General features: G+C 38.8%; 1 protein-coding gene across 3 annotated transcripts in view; it reads left to right on the top strand.

Moving 5' to 3' along the window:
• The window catches only part of Trim24 (tripartite motif containing 24), a 117,616-nt gene that overhangs the window by 59,969 nt on the left and 38,719 nt on the right, over nt 1–18,928 (top strand). For all 3 annotated transcript variants that reach the window (XM_057772699.1, XM_057772689.1, XM_057772682.1), the window contains exons 4-5: nt 11,592–11,724; nt 15,801–15,917. In XM_057772699.1, the coding sequence (XP_057628682.1) occupies nt 11,592–11,724; nt 15,801–15,917 (250 nt within the window). The remainder of the gene's footprint in view (nt 1–11,591; nt 11,725–15,800; nt 15,918–18,928) is intronic.

The raw sequence follows: 18,928 nt of genomic DNA, 5'->3' as shown, positions 1-18,928 counted from the left end.
TCTGTGAAAACAAAAGAAGAAACTCTTTTCCAAAGTATCATATCCTTAGATCCAAATTCTGAAGTCAAGGTATTTTGTAAATATCTATCTTGGATTAGTTCAGCAGCATTTATAAACAAATATCTTTTAGCATCTGTTGCTCCTTCCTCAGCATTCAAACAATTCAAAGAGAGCATAATAACATACAGTATCAAGATTTTCCGTGTACTTTCCATCTTTGTGCGGCTTTATTTTAACTCTTATTTTGTTTATTTTTACTTTTGTTTTATATTCTCTGTATGTATTTGTCCTGGAATAACTCTGTAGACCAGACTGTCCTTGAACTCTCAGAGATCCTTCTGTCTCTGCCTTCCAGGCATTGGGATTAAAGGCGTGTGCTACCACACCTTGAAGTCACAGAGGTCAATCTCCCTCTGTCTCCTAAGTGTTGGGATTAAAGGTGTGTACTACCACACCCAACTACTTTCTTCCTTTCTGTCTTTTAGCCTGCATATATTTTTTACACACTGTAAATCATTTAGAAATTTTGTTTTGTTTTGTTTTTGAGTCTCTCTTTACTGCATATCTCTCTTTTTTTATCTGACCACATGAGCCTTCAAATTACTGAGCAATATGGGTAGGATTAAAGCCGTGGCTTTGCCAGCTAAATCCAGCCCATTCCTTAGCTTTACAGCCTCATGGCAGAGGTACCGGCTGTAGCCATGTTTATCACCACAACTCTGTGGTGTTTCAAGGTCCTTGCCAGCAAACAAGCTACAACACTCAAATGCTCTCTCTGTAGCTGATCTCCTGCCTCAAAGAGTCAGAGTTTGCCCTGGCAGGACGGACCAGAATGCCAGAGTTTTAAAACAGCACAACTTTTTTCCTGCTACGTCTGAAAACAAACAAGCATGCAGTCAGCTTTTATCAATACCTTTTAAGTGTTTCGTGGCAGGACCTCTTAAAAGAGCTGCAAGGTTTGCAGCTAAAGCTGAGTCAGGAAGCCTCTCTTAGATAAGAGCGCTTGCTTGCCTCTGGCAAGCAGAGCAGACCCGAGAAATTGTTGCTACCAAGAAAACATGCTTTACTCTATTCTTTCCCAAGCTTTCTCAGGCTTTCTGTAGATTCAGTGCCCCATGTCTGGGCGCCATTTTGTAGTAGGGAGCTGTGGGCCTGCTTTTCGTCCTGCCCGGCTCCTGCACAGCTAGCTTTACACCAGAAATAACACACAAACTATATTCTTTTAAACACTGCTTGGCCCATTTCTATTCATGTGTGTAGCAGCCCAAGGTGTGCTTACTGGGAAGATTCTAGCCTACGTCCATCCTGGGTCGGAGCTTCATCGCGTCTGGCCGGGAGAGGGGAGCATGGCGTCTGTCTCTCAGAGGAGCTGCCCTGCATCTGAGCTCACTTCCTCTTCCTCCCAGCATTCTATTCTGTTTACTCCACCCACCTATGTTTTAACCTATGAGGGCCAAGCAGTTTCTTTATTACTTAACCAATGAAATCAACAGATTGATATGACACTCCCACATCACTGTATGGGATCAGAAGTGTGTTATATATACAGGATGATTCCTATTCCTGATTATTGCTGTGTCTATTCCTGCTAATTGACAAAGTCTCAGTTTTCCTTTTAGTATCAACTCAGAGACCTTTTCCACATAAGCTTTTAACTTTTTACTCTGTTTATATGGTCAGAAAGGTCCATTTTAAGATAATGTCTTCTCTTTGCATTAATATTCCTGTAGGGTAATATTTAGAGGATAATATGACCAGAATGCAGTTGAGATTGGATACACATAATACATATGTGCATCCTGTAATTTGTTTTCCATCAAAGCCAATTCTCTCTGTGTCAGGTGGTAATTCCCTTGGACTATGTAAGTCCTTGTCACCGTCTAAGGTTTGAACAACTTACTCAGTTTATCATTTTCTACCCCAATATTGTTTTGTAGATAGGAAATGCCTCCTAGCAATCTTTGAAAGTCATTAAGAGTTTGAAATCAGTCTGTCCTAATTTGTACCTTTTGGTGTCTGATTTTTGTAGACCTATTTTATTAATTAATAGAATTTTAATAATTAATAGTCTCTTCTGTTTGGAATTTTTCAGGAGCAATTTGTAATCCCCAACAAGGCAAAATTGTTTTTACGTCTTCAAACATTCTTTCTAAAGTATCTATAGTTGAACCATCTAGTAAGATGTCGTCCATGTAATGGTAAGGTATAGATTGAGGAAATTGCTTATGTATAATTTCCGAGGGCTGCTGTACAAAATATTGGCACAGGGTGGAGCTATTTAACATTTCCTATGGGAATCTTCCATAAATATCTTTTAGCAGGCTGAGAATTATTCTAAGTAGGAACCGTGAAGGCAGATTTTTCTGTCTTTTCTTGTAAAGGTATAGTGAAGAAACATTCTCTTAAATCAGTAACTGTAAGGCATCACCCTTTAGGTAATAGAGAAGGCAGAGGAATTCCACACTGTAGAGAGTCCATTGACTGAATCACCTTATTAACAGCTCTTAGTTAGATCTGTAACTATTCTCCATTTTTCTTTTTTTTAAAGAACAAATAAGGAGAATTCCAAGGGCTGGTTGATTCTTCAATATTCTGAGCATTTAACTGCTCCTATTTCAGCTGTTCTGAAGCCTGCAGTTTCGCTGTTGTTAAGGGCTATTGCTTAACCCATACAGGTTTGTCTGTCAACCATTTTAAAGGGAGGACTGCTGCTGTCTTTGAAAGATGAGCAGCCATTGTGCCCTTCTAATATTTTTTCCTTTAACATATTTTAATTTATGGTCTGTCTCTGAGATTGAAGGAATGTTAATCTGATTATTCTGTTGCTGTAACCAATCACATCCCCATAAACTCATTGGTATGTTAGTCATATATGGGGCTTTAAATTTTTTCTCTCTTTCTGGCCCTATACATTTGACCCATCTTGTGCTCTGTTTTATCTGAGATAAAGTTCCACTTCCTCAAAACTGAACATTTACCTCTTGAAGAGGGCAGTTTGGATGCCAAGTATCTGGTACAATTATTGTGACTTCTGCACTTGTGTCTCCAAGGCTTTCAGTGACATCATTTATTCATGTTTTTAAAATTTTGGCCTTTGTTCATTTATAGAAGTTGGCCAAAATAATCACTTTATGGTTTCTCCTGAATTTTTTGTTCTCTCTTTATAGCTGTTCTATCATGCAGAGCAGTATAGTTTTTCAAAATAGTGATTAGTTTCTTTGCCCCCAGTAAGGTGTTTCCTTCACGATGACAGGAAACAACTAAACTGAGTTTGACATGCAGTCCTGTGAGAGGCCCATCAAGGGTTACCTTGACTGCCCCTTGTTAATATACATTCGTTAGTCCAGTGCCTGCCTTTGCCATACCTTCTGCATAATCCAGAAAGAAAGGGCATTCTGTTTGAATTATGCTTAGAAAAATCATTGTTTCTAGGAACGCCTTGTTTACAATCCCTTTTTACGTAACTTTGTCTACCGAAATGAACCATTTGACATTTTGCTTTTTCTTCATACCTCAGGAAATCATGTCTCATCTCCAAGCATCATCATGGTCATGAGATTCAATATTGTATCTCAGATCTATTCCTCCAAAGGTGCTGATCTTACACTTAGTGACTTAATTACCCTTTTCCATTTTGAATTAGCATTCTTATAAGCCAGGAACTCTATTATTATTTGTCTAGCTTCTGAATTTGGTATCATTCTATTTACCGCTGAAGTTAGTCTTTATAAGAAATCAGAGCAGGTTTCTTTTGTGCTCTGTATAACTTTAGTAAATGATTCAATTTTCTTTCCTGCTTATTCAGTTCTGTCCCAAGCATTTAAAACTGCTGTATGGCATAAAGCTAGACAGTGGTTAACATATAGAGACTGCCTTTCTATATTAGCCTAGTCTTCTCCAAAAAGTTGGTCTTGGGAGATTTCCATACCTCTAGCCCTTCTTCATTATTCAATAGTCTTAGCCTCATCTTTTCACCAGGTCCTCCACGGTAATTGAGAACCAGGCTCTAAAACTGATGTAACCAAGTCTCTCCAGTCTGGAGGGATAATTCTATGAGAAGTTGATCACAAGTTTACATCTGCTTCAGAAAAGGTGAATGCATGCCATATGAGACTCGCTGCCATGAATCTCCTTAAATCTAACATTCCCAAAGGATTCCTGTGAGCCTTGGTGCTATCATTTGGCAGTTCTTGTAAGGTGAATGGGCAAATCAAGGTTGGTTGTTTGAAAACCTTAGGCTGTTTCTTTGTGACCTTATAATGCAGTATTCATATTGGTTTTTCTTTAAATTCCTGTGTCTGAGTTTGGATATCTCTATGATCTGTTTTTATAAGTTTTTCTAAGGCCTGTATCTTGGCACTCATATCAATCACCTTTTTTAGAGAGAAACCAAGAATTATCAAGGGGATAATTAACATTATGTCGATTCCAGTTAAGTTGGCTATCTCTTCATTTAATTGATTTAAATGTTCCAGTTTTAAATCATGCATTGCATAAGCATACAGCAACTTGACCCTCTTCATCATAATTGTGTTTCCCATTTTTGGGGGAAAAACTTTCTCTTTTAACTAATTCTTTTTTTCAAAATTCCAAATTGTCTCACCAAATCTGCTGTCGATGTTTCAGATGACTGAAGTATGAATCTGACTGCTGCTGCATAGAACAATAGAAGCCCTAACAGATTTCAATGCAGCTATCTAGTCTGGGAGCAGCCTGAGAAGGGTGCCCAGGGAAAGCCCACCAGGAGAGAAGAAAGGAAAACCTTATCTTCAGCGCAATTGACATAGGCTGTGTGTAGCTCTGGCCTACACTGGTGGCTGCAAAGCCACAGGCAAGTGGCTTTTTTGTGAATTCATACTCCAAAAAGCCAGATGTAGAGCAAATTCTAATTGGTCTCAATAATAAAAATTTGGAGTCAGCTATTGGGAGGAGCGGTGGAAGCTGAAAAATCAGAGAAGCAGAGCAGCTAGTCATTAGTTCTTACCTCTATGAAATCCTCAGACTGAATGGGATATCATCTACAAGCCTCAGATTGAATGCCATGTCTGTGAAACCTTAGACTAAATCCTGAGCTCCTGTCTCCTCTACCTTATTTTCCTCTCTGCCCAGCCATATCACTTCCTGTTCTCACCTCCTTAGTGCTGGGATTAAAGGGGTGAGCCTGGAAAACTTGGCTCTGTTTCTCTTTTAGACTGATTCAATCTCATGTAGCCCAGGGTGGCCTCAAACTCACAGAGATCCAACTGCCTCTCCCTCTGCCTCTCGAGTGCTGGGATTAAAAATGTGTCCCACCTCTGTCTGGCCTCTGGCTAACTAGTGTGGCTAGCTCTGTACTCTGATCTTCAGGCAAGTTTTATTTGTTAAAGCACAAACAAAATATTACCATACCAGACCTTCAATTCAGGTTGCTTTTGGGGATGAATGGGAGGTAAAGAAACATTTCACATCCAAACCAGAACAGCTACCAAATTTTTCTATGGTTATTTTTCTTCTTCCATTGTGAGTTTTATATGTTTATATCATTTTTTTTAACTTATATGGTAGGTTTGGTTTTATATTTATTCATAGGAGTAACTCTTTGGGTATATTTATCCAATTACTTCTACCCTTTAGTCCATTACTCTTGTGTTTCTTTTCAATTATTTAATTTTAAATTTCTGTTACTAGTGATGGGTGTGGGGATGCACAGCTATTATCCCAGCATTCAGGAGGCACAGGCAACCTGATCTACATAGCAAGTTCCAGGACAGGCAGAGCTACGTAATAGAGAGAAAACCTGTTTACCCTCAGAAACCCCCCCCCCAAAAAAAAAAACGAAAATTTTTTTAATTACTGGGACAGATGAGCTGTATACTCGATGTGTGTTTTAGATAAGTATTTGAATTATAGTATTTCGCTGTTTCAGTTTATTTTAAGATATTCTGTACTTGCAGAGTTGGGATTTTGTTTTGATTTTTTACTTTGGTAGTTCTGTGAATGAATATGATGTATTATTGAGTGTAAATTTAATAATTAGAGTGTGATTACTGTGAACCAAGAATTGATTGTATCAAAGGATCACCTGAAGCTTCTGATCATCCTGCTTTTCCCTCTCAGGTTCTGGAGTTACAGGTCTAATCCAGTTTGGCCTGCTTATGAGGTGACAAGGATTGAACCCCTGGGTTCATGTGTGCTAGCTAGACACTAGCGTCAGGACTGTATCCCCAGCCTTGAAAGAATTCTGTACAGTTCTTTGTCTTTATTACTTTTTATTGTCAATTTTTCATTAACTCATGGTAAGATAATTTAAATCTACAACTTAATTTTCCTTTCTGGCTACTTCTAACATTTTTCTAAGAATTTAAAATCATAAATCTTTTAGATGTCTCCAATAGTTAAATTTATTAGTGTTTCTCTATGAGAGGGGTAAAACTTTTAAATATAAACCATAAAAACTATTTTTGGACCTGAAAAATATAGGTTTATACATGTACTTTTTGAGAAAGGACTCTGTCTAAATAAAGACTTGTTGATGGAGCTGGGAATGTAGCTCAGTGGTTGTAGGCAGAATCTGCTTGTTTGTTTCCTGGCCACCCAGACCTGAACAATAACACAGAAACTATATTAATTACAACACTGTTTGGCCTATTAGCTCAGGCTTCTTATTAACCAACTGGCATGCACAAGGCTTTGAGTTCAAGTCCTAAAAGCACAAATAAATAATAATAATAAATAATAATAATAAAATACTTATCCTTGGCCAGGCAGTGGTGGTACACGCCTTTAATCCCAGCACTCGGACCTGGTCTACAAGAGCTAGTTCCAGGACAGGCTCCAAAGCCACATATCCTAATTAAAAAAAAACAAAATAAAACAATTGGTTTATTGTGAATTTGTGAGTTTATGTGTGTGTATGCAGTGCCTGCAGAGGTCAGAAGAGAATATCTAAACTGGAACTAAAGACACAGGCAGTTTTGAGCCACCTGATAGGGTGCCGAGTCCTCTAGAAGAGTAGCAAGTGCTGTTGTTGCCTGTTGACTTCATCTTCTGAAAGGGACAAATAGGCCAGGAAATAATAACAGGAATTGACAAATGTGATTTCATGAAAATAAAAGGTTTCTGTTAAGCAAAGTAAATATAAATAAAAAGGCTGCAGCTATTAATCTTACAGGGGATTAAGACCTAGCCTAGGATATACACAGGAGCTGAGAAGATGGCTCAGTCAGTAAAGTGTTTGCTGTACAAGGATAAGGACGTAAGTTCGCTCACTAACATTCATATTAAAAAGCTTAGCATGATGACTTACTTGTAATTTGAGTGATGAAGCATCTGGGAATGGGGGCACAGACACATGCTGAATCCTGGGCCGTATTGGCCAGGCAGCCTAACTTATTAGATCTGGGTGCTAATGAGAAACTCCGTCTCCAAAACAGATGGCTCCTAAGGAATGACACCTGGTCTCTGTACATACATGTTCATTATACATGTGCACCCTAACACACATGAACACACATAAAAAGTTTAGAATATATGAACTAAAAAAGACATCAAAGTACACCCCTCAAAACAATCCAGTCAATAAAAGAAGCATGTATGGATAATAACTATATAAGAATGTTCTGTTGCCTAAGCCATCAGAAGTATGCAAATGAAACTACATTTATGTTTTATCTCATCGCAGTCTTACTGGCAATAATAATCTAATGAGGATTCAGGAAAAAAGAACCCTTATAGTGTTGATGGGAGTATAAATTCATGCAGTCTCCTCACAAAACTTAAAAATAGCTGGTAGGTATAGCTCAGTGGTTAAATATTTTCTTAGCTTATATAAAGCTCTAGGTTTAATTCCCAGTAAGAGGGGTGTGGGCATTCACAAACTAAAAGTACAGTTATCTTATGAAGAAGAAATATGTCAATGTACACCACAGATGCTAGAGATGCATACTCAACTATGGCCATAATATGAGATCCAGTTTGTAGAACCATCCCAGGCCAGTTCACAACTTCTTAAGTATATTATTTTATTATGTATATATGTGTTTTGCCTACATGTATTTCTGTGCATCACCACATTAGTGCCTGGTGCATGTGGAGACCATTAAGAGGTCATTAGACTCTGTGGAGCTCTAGTTACAGAGGGTTGTGAACTGCCATGTGGTTGCTGATATGGAAGAGGAGCAAGTCAGGTATTCTTTTTTTTTTTTTTTTTTGGTTTTTTTTTGGTTTTTTTTTCGAGACAGGGTTTCTCTGTGGCTTTGGAGCCTGTCCTGGAACTAGCTCTGTAGACCAGGCTGGTCTCGAACTCACAGAGATCCGCCTGCCTCTGCCTCCCGAGTGCTGGGATTAAAGGCGTGCGCCACCATCGCCCGGCCAAGTCAGGTATTCTTAACTTCTGAGCCTTGTTTCCAGTTCAAGTCCACACATTTTGATAGTCCTGTCTCATATTTAGGATAGAAAACATTTAGTTTATATTCATAGGGACTATCTTAAAACTACATATTTTCATGACATATCTAACCATTTAAATTACTCCTTAATTAAAGTGAAAAATTCTATTCAGTTCCCTTAAATGCTTGAAAAGTGTTTTAAGTTTTTTGGTTTTTACAATTTATTCTTTGTGAGTATGAGCGCGGGTACCTTGTGGGAGACATCTTATGAGAATTGGGTCTCTCCTTCCACCGTGTGGGTTCTGGGGATTGAATTTAGTTCATCAGGCTTGGAGATGTGAGGCTTCTCTTCCAACAAATTGGCACCAATGTGGTAGACTAAATCCATGTAAAACCTGAGAGGGCTTGGAAAGAAACTCTAGTCGCACAACAAACAAAAGTTTAGCCACATTTTCTTTTCAGCTGGTGGCTCCAGAGGTTTTCCTGATTCAGCAGTAGCAGGAAAAAGCCATGTCGTTTTAAAACACGGCTCCCTGGACCGTGCTGCCAGTGTGAATTCCGGCTTAGGAGCATTGGAATGGCATTTGTGGGCCCACTCAGGGTTGGGAGTAAAGTAGCTGAGACCATGCCCATGGCTCAGCTCTCCCCGCCTGGGCAGGCAGCAGGATCAGGTCTACTAGGTGTACACAGGCAGGAGACAATGGCTCATTCCTGCCTCGTACACAAAGATAGTTTCAGGTTGCGCAGTGCATGGAAAATTTAGCTATTACTCAGATAAAAAGGGTTTATGTACTGCATGCTCGTTCTCAGAGTTAAAGTGCTGAGCGCAGCTCCTACCTGACGGCCCCAAAGCTGGCAGTAATGGTACCTCCACCATTTTAAAAGTGGAGAGAGGTAGAGCCAGCATCCAGAATAACTGCAAACAAGCTGCTTACCATTTTAAAAACTCTTCAAGACAGTAGAGAATTACAGATAATGCAATAAGGACAGATTCAGACATAAAAGAACTCTAAATGGGTCACAGTGTTGAATAAATGTATGTAAACTTGGGAGAGAGAAGAAATTGAGTATAGACAGTTGAAAAAGAAGTAAATCGTTTTAAAAAATCTTTAAAGAGACAGTATGGACAGTCATAGATTAAACGGAGTAAATAAAAATAAGCCATGTAAAGACGGACTATACACATAGAGTCTGGATTATATATATTATTGTGTTTTCTTTAATTTTTTTGACTGTGAAGGAGCTAACTACAGAGAGACATTTTATTGTATGATTGCTCAGTTAAACCAACATAAAGGTGTCTTGATTCCAAAATTTGGGTCTAAGGATATGTTGCTTTAGAAAAGAGGATCTTCTTTTGTTTCCACAGAATATGAGAACCTGTGGATTGCTTCCATACCAATATGGTTTGATGGACCAAGATCTCCCAAAAGATTTCTGTGAACACCCCCAAATAGAAAATACTTCACCTGATAAACAGCAGGAAGCAGTTTAGAAAAACTAAGTCCATATTTCCAAATATTGTTTATAAATATTTCTTTACATTTAAAGGGGGATATGCTATAGAGATTTGCATTGGTATGGATCTTGGTTATTGATAAAAATTTAAGGTCAGTTTTGTTATTTTAAATATATATATATGTGCTTTTGATTAAGGTATTGTGTTTGTGCAGCTCATTTAAAAATGTAATGTACTAGATAGTCATCTATAATAGTCAAGCTTTTAGTCATGATAGTTAGGTTTTCTAGATGTACAGAGATGTATTTCAGATGGATAGACATTCTTCAAAGATTTTTGAAGACTCCAGAATATGGCATTTAAAATGTTTAAGAACTTAGGACTTTTGATGACAATGAGACACATCTGCTCCTGGTAGCGCCGAGCTACTTCAAGAGGAAGATGGGCATCAAAGAGGCTCCTTATGGAGTTGGTTAGCCATTGGGCAAGAAAGTGTTCTTGCCTGCATTGCTTGATGAATTGGACATGCAACACCCACAAAGAAATGACTGCTAAACTTGCTTAAAGGTGAGACCATACTTTAGGGTTCCTGCTTCATGAAAGAGTCTGCCAGAGGGCTGGAGAGATGGCTCAGTGGTTAAGAGCATTGCCTGCTCTTCCAAAGGTCCTGAGTTCAATTCCCAGCAACCACATGGTGGCTCACAACCATCTGTAAAGAGGTTTTCTGGCCTTCAGGCATACACAGACAGAATATTGTATACATAATAAATAAATAAATATTTTTTTTAAAAAAAGAGTCTACCAGACATTCTGCAGGACACAGAAGAAAATGACTGACAAACTGCCAATGTAGGCGGAACTGTCTTTGAAATTTTCTGCTTCATGGAAAAGTCTGCCAGAGATACTATGGGCCTGAGGCTGAAGATGGATGCCCCGACAGTACAGAAGAACTTTGGGTGGCTGTCCAGGCAGCAAGATGTCTCTGTCAATTCTAGAGTTTTGGAAGTTGCTTATAATGCACTTCCAGTTTACTTAGGTGATAGTATATCCTTCTGGAGTTTTTGATGGAGTTGAAGAATTGATAGTTATAGTTTTCCTTAGTTACAATAAAAAAGTAGATATAAATATTGTATCTGTAATTCTTTTCGATGCGTGTTTTGTTATATGTAATTTGCTATGTTGAAGATAAAGCCTTCCTTTTCATTTAAACAGAAAAGGGGAGGTGATGTGGAATTCCCCTCTGTATGTTGTGAATATCATTGGTTAATAAAGGAACTGTTTTGAGCAGAACTAGGTGGGCAAAACTAAACTGAATGCTGGGAGGAAGGGCGGAGTCAGAGAGAAGCCATGTAGCCCTGCCAGAGACAGATGCTGAAACTTTAGCTGGTAAGCCACAGCCATGTAGCAATACACAGATTCATAGAAATGGGTTAAATTAATATGTAAGAGTTAGCCAACAAGAAGCTAGAGCTAACAGACCAAGCAGTGTTTTAAATAATATAGTTGCTGTGTGATTATTTTGGGGCTAAGCAGCCAGGAATCAACAAGCGGCCTCTCTTCCTCCAACAGAGGTAGATAGATGCATTTAGCCACCAACCTTGAGAATGTTTAATATTTCAAAATCTGTAATGCAGTGAAGCTTAAACTGCATAGATTAAAGAAACAAGAGTTCTTTTATGTCCGTGGAATTGGGGTAAAAATGGACCATCTAATGATTTTCTGTTCAATTACATGAATTTTCTTTTTGCTGTCCATTATTTTTGCAGAGGCAGTTGGTGTGACCAGTCAGCGACCAGTGTTCTGTCCATTCCATAAGAAGGAGCAGCTGAAGCTTTACTGTGAAACATGTGACAAACTGACATGTCGGGACTGCCAGCTGCTGGAACACAAAGAGCATAGGTACCAGCATGTCTTGTTCTTTTCAGATTGGCAGCATACCTTTTATGGACTACTGCTGTTCCACCTGAGTGGAGATTTATTTGTATGTGTTTCGTTTGGCCAGTGGCAAGCTGGCTTTCTCAATTTCAGTTTCTTTATATTTTGGTCCAGACAGTACATTGAATGTTGTACATTATATGGTGGTTAGGTGCTAGTGTTAACCCCAATGATTGAGAAAAAGACCACTGTCACAGTTCAAAAGCCAAATTTGAAGCACACTTAGTCAGGTAAATGGTTCTGGCCAGGTCCATACCCATTCCTGAGAAATGACCCCTAATCACAGTTTACATTGGCTGAAGTATTTGTCATCAAGTCTGATCAGGGTCAAATGTACCTTCTGATGTACCTCCAGCCTACATCCAATCAGAGGCAAGCGTACATCCTAACATATTTCCTGCCTGTGAACCTCCTGCCCACATGTGATCAAACACATCCAGTGCAGATGGCTCAAACAAACCTGTGGCTTGATACCTCCCATAAACAGTGGCCTCCAGCATTTCAGGAACTGTCTGTCCTCAAACATGAAGCTTACAGATCAGAGTCATTTTTGTTTCATGGACCTTTTAGGCATAGTAATTAAAACTCAAAATGTTTTTAACTATGGCTCTCAAATTAGTTGTACCCTTGTATGCCCTCTGTGCCCATGAAAGAATATTTAAATAATTTTAAAATATTCCTGTGACATTGCCAAATGTCCTATAGGCCAAAGTCAGCCTACATTGAGATACACTGACTTACCATACTGTTTATAAAATAACAGGGTTGCTAGTTTCACAAAATTAGGAGACTTTTCTTTGGTAGGGCTTTTGTTTTTATTTTGTTGTGTTGTTTGCATGGAATCTTACTATCTACCCCTGTCTGGTTGGGAACTATATAAACCAGGCTAGGCTCAAACTCAGAGATCTTCCTTATTTTTGTACCACCATGGCTGACTTTTAAAAGTTCAGTTTATTGTATGTCTGTGTTTGTGTGTGTCTGAGTGCAGGCTCACATGTGCCACCTGTTGAGTCAGTTGCGAGTTGGTTCCCTCCTTTTGCATGGGTTCTGTGAGGCTCGCACAAGTGCTTTTATCTGCGGAATCATCTCACTGGCCTTGACTACTCTGGTGTTAAAATCTCATCTGGTGTTAATTTCTACTTATCTTCTTCCTGGACTGGATATAAACCTTATTAGAATACAACCTTTGTCTCCTAATATGTCCCTTACTTTATCACATATGAAGGATGATTAATAAAAACTCAGAGAGAGAAATTGGAGTTGAACTTGAAGGTCAGAAAAGCAAAACAGCCAGCCAATGTCTCTTACCTTTACCTCAGTCCGAAATGGCAATCCTGCCTCCAGGAATCTCAGAATGCAACTGCCTGAGAGCTGTCTTCTCCCATTTTATAATCCTCTGTGGGGCTGGAATTAAAGGCGTGCACCACTACTGCCCAGTTTCAGTGGCAAACTAGTGTAGCTACTGGGATTAAAGGTGTGTGTTATCACTACCTGGTCTGTAAGGCTGATCACTTGGGTTGTTTTATTCTCTGATCTTCATGCAAATTTTATTTATTAATGAGATAATACAAATGAAATACCAATATACACATATGGTACATATACATATATTATACACAAGTCAGTACTTATTGCCTAAGTCAATATTCATTTAACTTTGTTTCTACATATGATTTTAATTATTTCCCATTCCTTCATGGATCTCCTTCATTTCATTTACTTAAGGGTACTTTATTGAGGCTATACCAGAGATAGAGCTCCCAGATTGTCTGAAATATTTTTCACCTTTTTTATATTGCTCTGGCTCTCCTGGAACTCAGAGATCTTTCTGCCTGCTTCTGCTGGATTTAAAGGAGTGTGCCACCACGTCCAGTTTTTCACCCTTATTTACATTAAGAATATGTTCCTTGGGCAGAATTCTAGGTTTGCAGTTATTCTTTTTATACTTCAAAAATAATTAGCTTTCTCTATTTGAGAAACTATCTTGCTATATAGATGTGACTATAGATCAGGATGACTTCAGACTTAACAGAGAGCCTCCTGCCTCAGCCTCCCGAGTCCCCAGCGCTTTAAATATTTTGTTATTTATGTTGAGGGTATACCTGTGAAGGTTAGAAGACAGCTTTCAGAAGTCAGCTCTCAGTATGGAACCTGGGTTTTCTGGCTTAGGGGTAATGATAAGCCAGATAATGTAGCCTCCTGCTACACCATCTCGCTAACCCTAAAGTTCTTTCTGTAATGTATACTCTCCTGTTGTAATATGAGCGGTGGGCTGCGTCCCCAGCACCCGGCTGCCCGCATGGCTTTACCCAAAATAATTACACGGAAACTGTATTCTTTTGAACACTGCCTAGCCCATTAGTTCCAGCCTCTTATTGGCTAGCTCTTACATATTGATCTAACCCATTTCTAATATTCTGTGTAGCACCATGAGCTGGCTTACCAGGAAAGATCTTAACCTGTGTCTGTCTGGAGTGGGAGAATCATGGCGACTCACTCACTCGGCTTCTTTCTCCCAGCATTCTCTTCTGTTTACTCCACCCACCTAAGGGTTGGTCTATCAAGTGGGCCTAGGCAGTGTTCAAAAGAATACAGTTTCCATGTAATTATTTTGGGTAAAGCCATGCAGGCAGATTTATCAGTAAACATTAGCCCAAGGCAAACACGCCCCCAATGGGTGGGGCTATATCCCTACACTCTCCCTGTCTTTTTACATGCTTCTCGTCTGTAATTTGCCACAGTCACGCTTTTTGTTTTGTCTTTTGGGTTTTTGTTTGTTTTTCTTTTGTTCTGTTTTACAATCAATATTCTTGACTTCCAGATTGATAACAACTACTAAGTGCTGTGTCATGTTATAGGTCACTCAAGACTTTATCAAAAGGTCCTGTAGCAAATGCCTTTCCCCATTTTTCCCAGAAGAATAATTTTATAGTTGTACAGCAAAGCTGATTACTATTTAGAAATGATCTTGAAAGTGTTTTTTGTTTGGTTGGTTGGTTGGTGGGTTGGTTGGTTTTTGGGTTTTTTTTGGTTGGGGGGGGTCTCTGTGTAAGCAGTCCTGACTTTCCTGGAACTCACTTTGTAGACCAGGCTGGCCTAGAACTCGCTGAGATCCACCTGCCTCCCCAGTTCTGGGATTCATTACACTACCCCACCCAGTGAAAGTGTTTATTTGTAGCAAACCTTCATGACTATGAAATACCAAAATAGTTAGGCTGTTAAGATATTTACTAAGTTTTGACTACTTTTTGCTACATCTGTCAGGTGGGCTGTATAAGTCTCTAAACTATGAATGTTGGGTGTTTACTACACTCTTGAAATAGAGTATCTAAAGACTGCCTTCTTGGATGGGAAATCCTGCCTTATTAAACTTTGTGTGTGCGCATGTGCATGCATTCATGAATACCACATTATGTGTATGAAGGTCAGGGGACAACTTATGGGAATTCTCCTGCCACAGGGGTCCCAGGAATCAAAATAAGATTTGGCAATAAGCACTTTTACCCACTGCAGCCGTCTTTCCAACCCATATTTGGAATTTTCAAAGGTTTGTTTGTTTATTTATTTATTTATTTATTTATTTATTTATTTATTTATTTATTTTGGTTTTTCGAGACAGGGTTTCTCTGTGGTTTTGGAGCCTGTCCTGGAACTAGCTCTTGTAGACCGGCTGGTCTCAAACTCACAGAGATCCGCCTGCCTCTGTTTCCCGAGTGCTGGGATTAAAGGCGTGCGCCACCACCGCCCGCCAAAGGTTTATTTTTTTATACCCTTTATATTATTTCTCTTTCTTTAGATTCATTTGTTCATGTGTGTATCTTTGTATGTGCATGTGGATTCAGGTGCCCACAAGGGAACATAGTCCTCTGGATTGGTGTTTTGGTGGTTATGAGCTGCCTCTAGAAGTTCTCTTAACTAGAGTCATCTCTCCCGGCCCATATTCTCTTCTTGTATTAGTTTTGGTTTGGTTTGGTTTTTTTAACTTTTGAACTTTTTTGTATAGATACTTGTATGAAATTATTTGCTTATTATTTCTTCAGATATCAATTTATAGAAGAAGCTTTTCAAAATCAAAAAGGTATCATAGATACACTAATCACCAAACTGATGGAAAAAACAAAATATATAAAGTATACAGGAAATCAGATCCAAAACAGGTAAGTTTATATTTATGAAACTATAAATAAATCCTTTATGTATAGCAAATAAATGTATGCATTTCTAGATTTTTTTCAACTCACTGTAAAGTATTGCTTAACTTTTGGATTACAAATAGTTTAAGTTTTCAAAAACTGGATTAGAAAGTCATTTCTTCACTAATAAAATATATACTAAATAAAATGTATACTAAATAGCTTATTTATCTGATATATATAGTCATCTGGTTTTCTAATTTTATTTTTTTAAGATTCAGAAAAAGACAGCTTTGCCAATAATATAGATACTTTAATATTTGATTATGTACTTTATTGGTATTTTTATGTTTCCTAATATTTGAGGTGCCTCCCCAGGTCCTAATCCTTTAGTCACATGGGATACAAGTTTTAGTGCACACTGAGACTGGGTATTACTAAACTTTGATGTACCCTTTTGTTGTGACCAAACATTTCCTTAGGAGGGCACAACACACATGATTGCTCACCCCAGATAGAGAACCCAATACACACATATACATACATACAATGTGTTTATTTATATACATACATGGTATATATGCACACATGTGTATACATATATGTAACAATAATAACATATTGATTTGGAGGACAGGAGTCAGAGGAAGAAGACCCATAAAATTCCCGTTTGGTGAGCCAATGCATTTTATTACATGTATTTACTTACAAGAATATGGGAAGCAAAAATAACTCAAAGTCAGCTGCATCACCGAAGCCCACACTAGTATGCGTACAGTATGTTCTCACAAAGATGAGCCTGGAGCATACTCCTCAGCCTGCAGGCAGCTTAGCAGGCTGGAGACTGCCCTTTCCAGGTACCTGAGTTGATCTAAACCTCTTTCAGGCAGCTGGGCCTGTTTTGGCTTCTTCCAATAAGTTAGCCTGGTCTCAAGAGTTTTCTTTGCAGCTCCACTTTGTTTGAGAAAAACTCTCAGCTTTTATTGCTTATTCTGGCAGGGAAAGACTTACTGAACTTGTTCAATTTCAGGGACTTCCTGAAGCTATTTTGAATTGTTTCTCTTCCTTCCTGCTTAAGGAGCTTCCCTGTAGGATAGAATGTTTCAGTCTCCAGAAAGCTATTACACAACACTTTATTCTTTGTCTGTTTCTAGATACTACTTATTAAACCTTTTCTGCTCCATGAAAAAGCAACTGCCCCCTAGATTCATATCCCATTTAGGGCACTTACTGACAATTCACATTCCACCTTAGCACACCAAGCAATGTTGTGTCCTCTTTCTCTTGTTTCACGCACAATTAACTTGCTACTCTGTCTTGAAGTACCCAGAAGAAAGACCTTGAATAAGAGACTGCATCAGCAAAATTGTGTCAGCCTTTGGGGTTCATCTTGCTTAAAACCATCATAATCTATTCTCTCTATCCTCTCCCCTCTACCCCATCCCCGCCACCTGGAAACAAGATTTCTCTGTGTAACAGTCCTGGCTGACCCGGAACTCTCTTTCTGGACCAGGCTGGCCTCAAACTCACTGAGATCCGCCTGCCTCTGCCTCCCTAAGTGTTGGGATTAAAGGTGTGCGCCACCACCACCTGGCTCATAATCTTACTGTTCTTACTGTTTTATGAAACAGATACGGATGGTATGTTTGGGATTTTGTTTATTTTGTTTTTGAAACAAAGTTTTGTGTGATTTTGTTTTGTTTTAAGACAGTGACCTGTAGAGTCCTGGCTTTCCTGGAATCTACTATGTAGACCAGGCTGGCCTTAAATTCACAGAGATCCACAGTGAAAGGAATGGAATTAGTACAGGACTTAGTACAAAGGAGATTTTATTTGCCCCAGAGGGATAGAAGATTGAATATAAGAGACAAGACAAAGGAGCTGAACAAGGAGCAAGTGGGGGGGGGGGGGATATTTTTGCCCTGAAGGGACTGCCTCTGGATAGAGCGGAGACAATTGTGACTCAGAGAATAATGGCAGTTTCAAGATAAACAGGAATCCCCCTGTTTTAATTGGACATGTTAAATAGGTGAGCCAAAGAGGGATTTGATCGCTGGACTTCAATACCTTGATAGTTGGACCTTGGTAATCAGCCTCAGAGGAAGAAAGTGGCCAAATAAGGGAGTATACTTCTGTTGACAAACTTTGGAATCTATCTACTGGTCTTTAGCAAGGCAGAATGGGGGAAGGACGAGGCCACTTTTGTGGTGCTCCAGGTGGCTAGGGTTCCTTTAATATGTGTGCTTTTATTTTGGTTTGTTTGTTTTTTAAGGCAGTATCACTTGAAGTTTCAGCTGACCTTAAACTTGCTATGCAGCCAACATTCAGCTTGAGTTTTTGATATTCTTTCTTATGTCTCAAAAGCACTCAACTTACATATATGGGCTCTTTCCTCCTTAAAATAGCGTTGCTGTGTAGGAGGCTTTGATTTCTGAATTATGATTATCAAAGACTCTTTAGGTTGGTGCCCTTTTTTCCCTTTGTTCCTTTCTTCATCTGTGTAGGGATTGAGCTCAAAGTTTTGTGCATATGAGGCAATGTCACAGAAATATATCTTTAGTCTATATAGTTTTACAGTCTACATGATTGCAGAAGGATTAAAATTATGCTACTAATTAGTGTTGAAATATGTGGGTTTTTTTCCTTATTTGTTCTATTGAACCACTGAAGATTTTGTTTTGTTTTTATTGTTTTGGTTTGGCTTGGTTTTTCAAGACAGGATTTCTCTGGAATGTTCAAGCTTGTCCTGTAACTTGTTCTCTAGACCAGGCTGGCTTCAAACTCACAGAGATCTACCTGCATCCACCTCCTGAGTGCTGGGAATAAAGGATGTACCACTAATGTCTAGCTTGAACCTCTGAATGAGTTTTGGTGGCTTTGTACACCTACCTGAGTTTCTTAATTCTGAAGCAATATTTATTTCAAGCAGTTATCTTGAGAATTTACAACAGAATACAATCTCTGCAACTTTTTAAGTTTTAGAGTGACTGTGGGAGGAACAGGCAGGAAAAATAAAGCTTTGTGTAGTTGTGGCA

The sequence above is a fragment of the Chionomys nivalis genome, chromosome 1, assembly GCF_950005125.1.
Source record: "Chionomys nivalis chromosome 1, mChiNiv1.1, whole genome shotgun sequence".
Lineage (NCBI taxonomy): Eukaryota > Metazoa > Chordata > Mammalia > Rodentia > Cricetidae > Chionomys > Chionomys nivalis.
The sequence above is the reverse complement of the archived record's forward strand: the minus strand, read 5'-3'. Positions and strand labels throughout refer to the sequence as shown.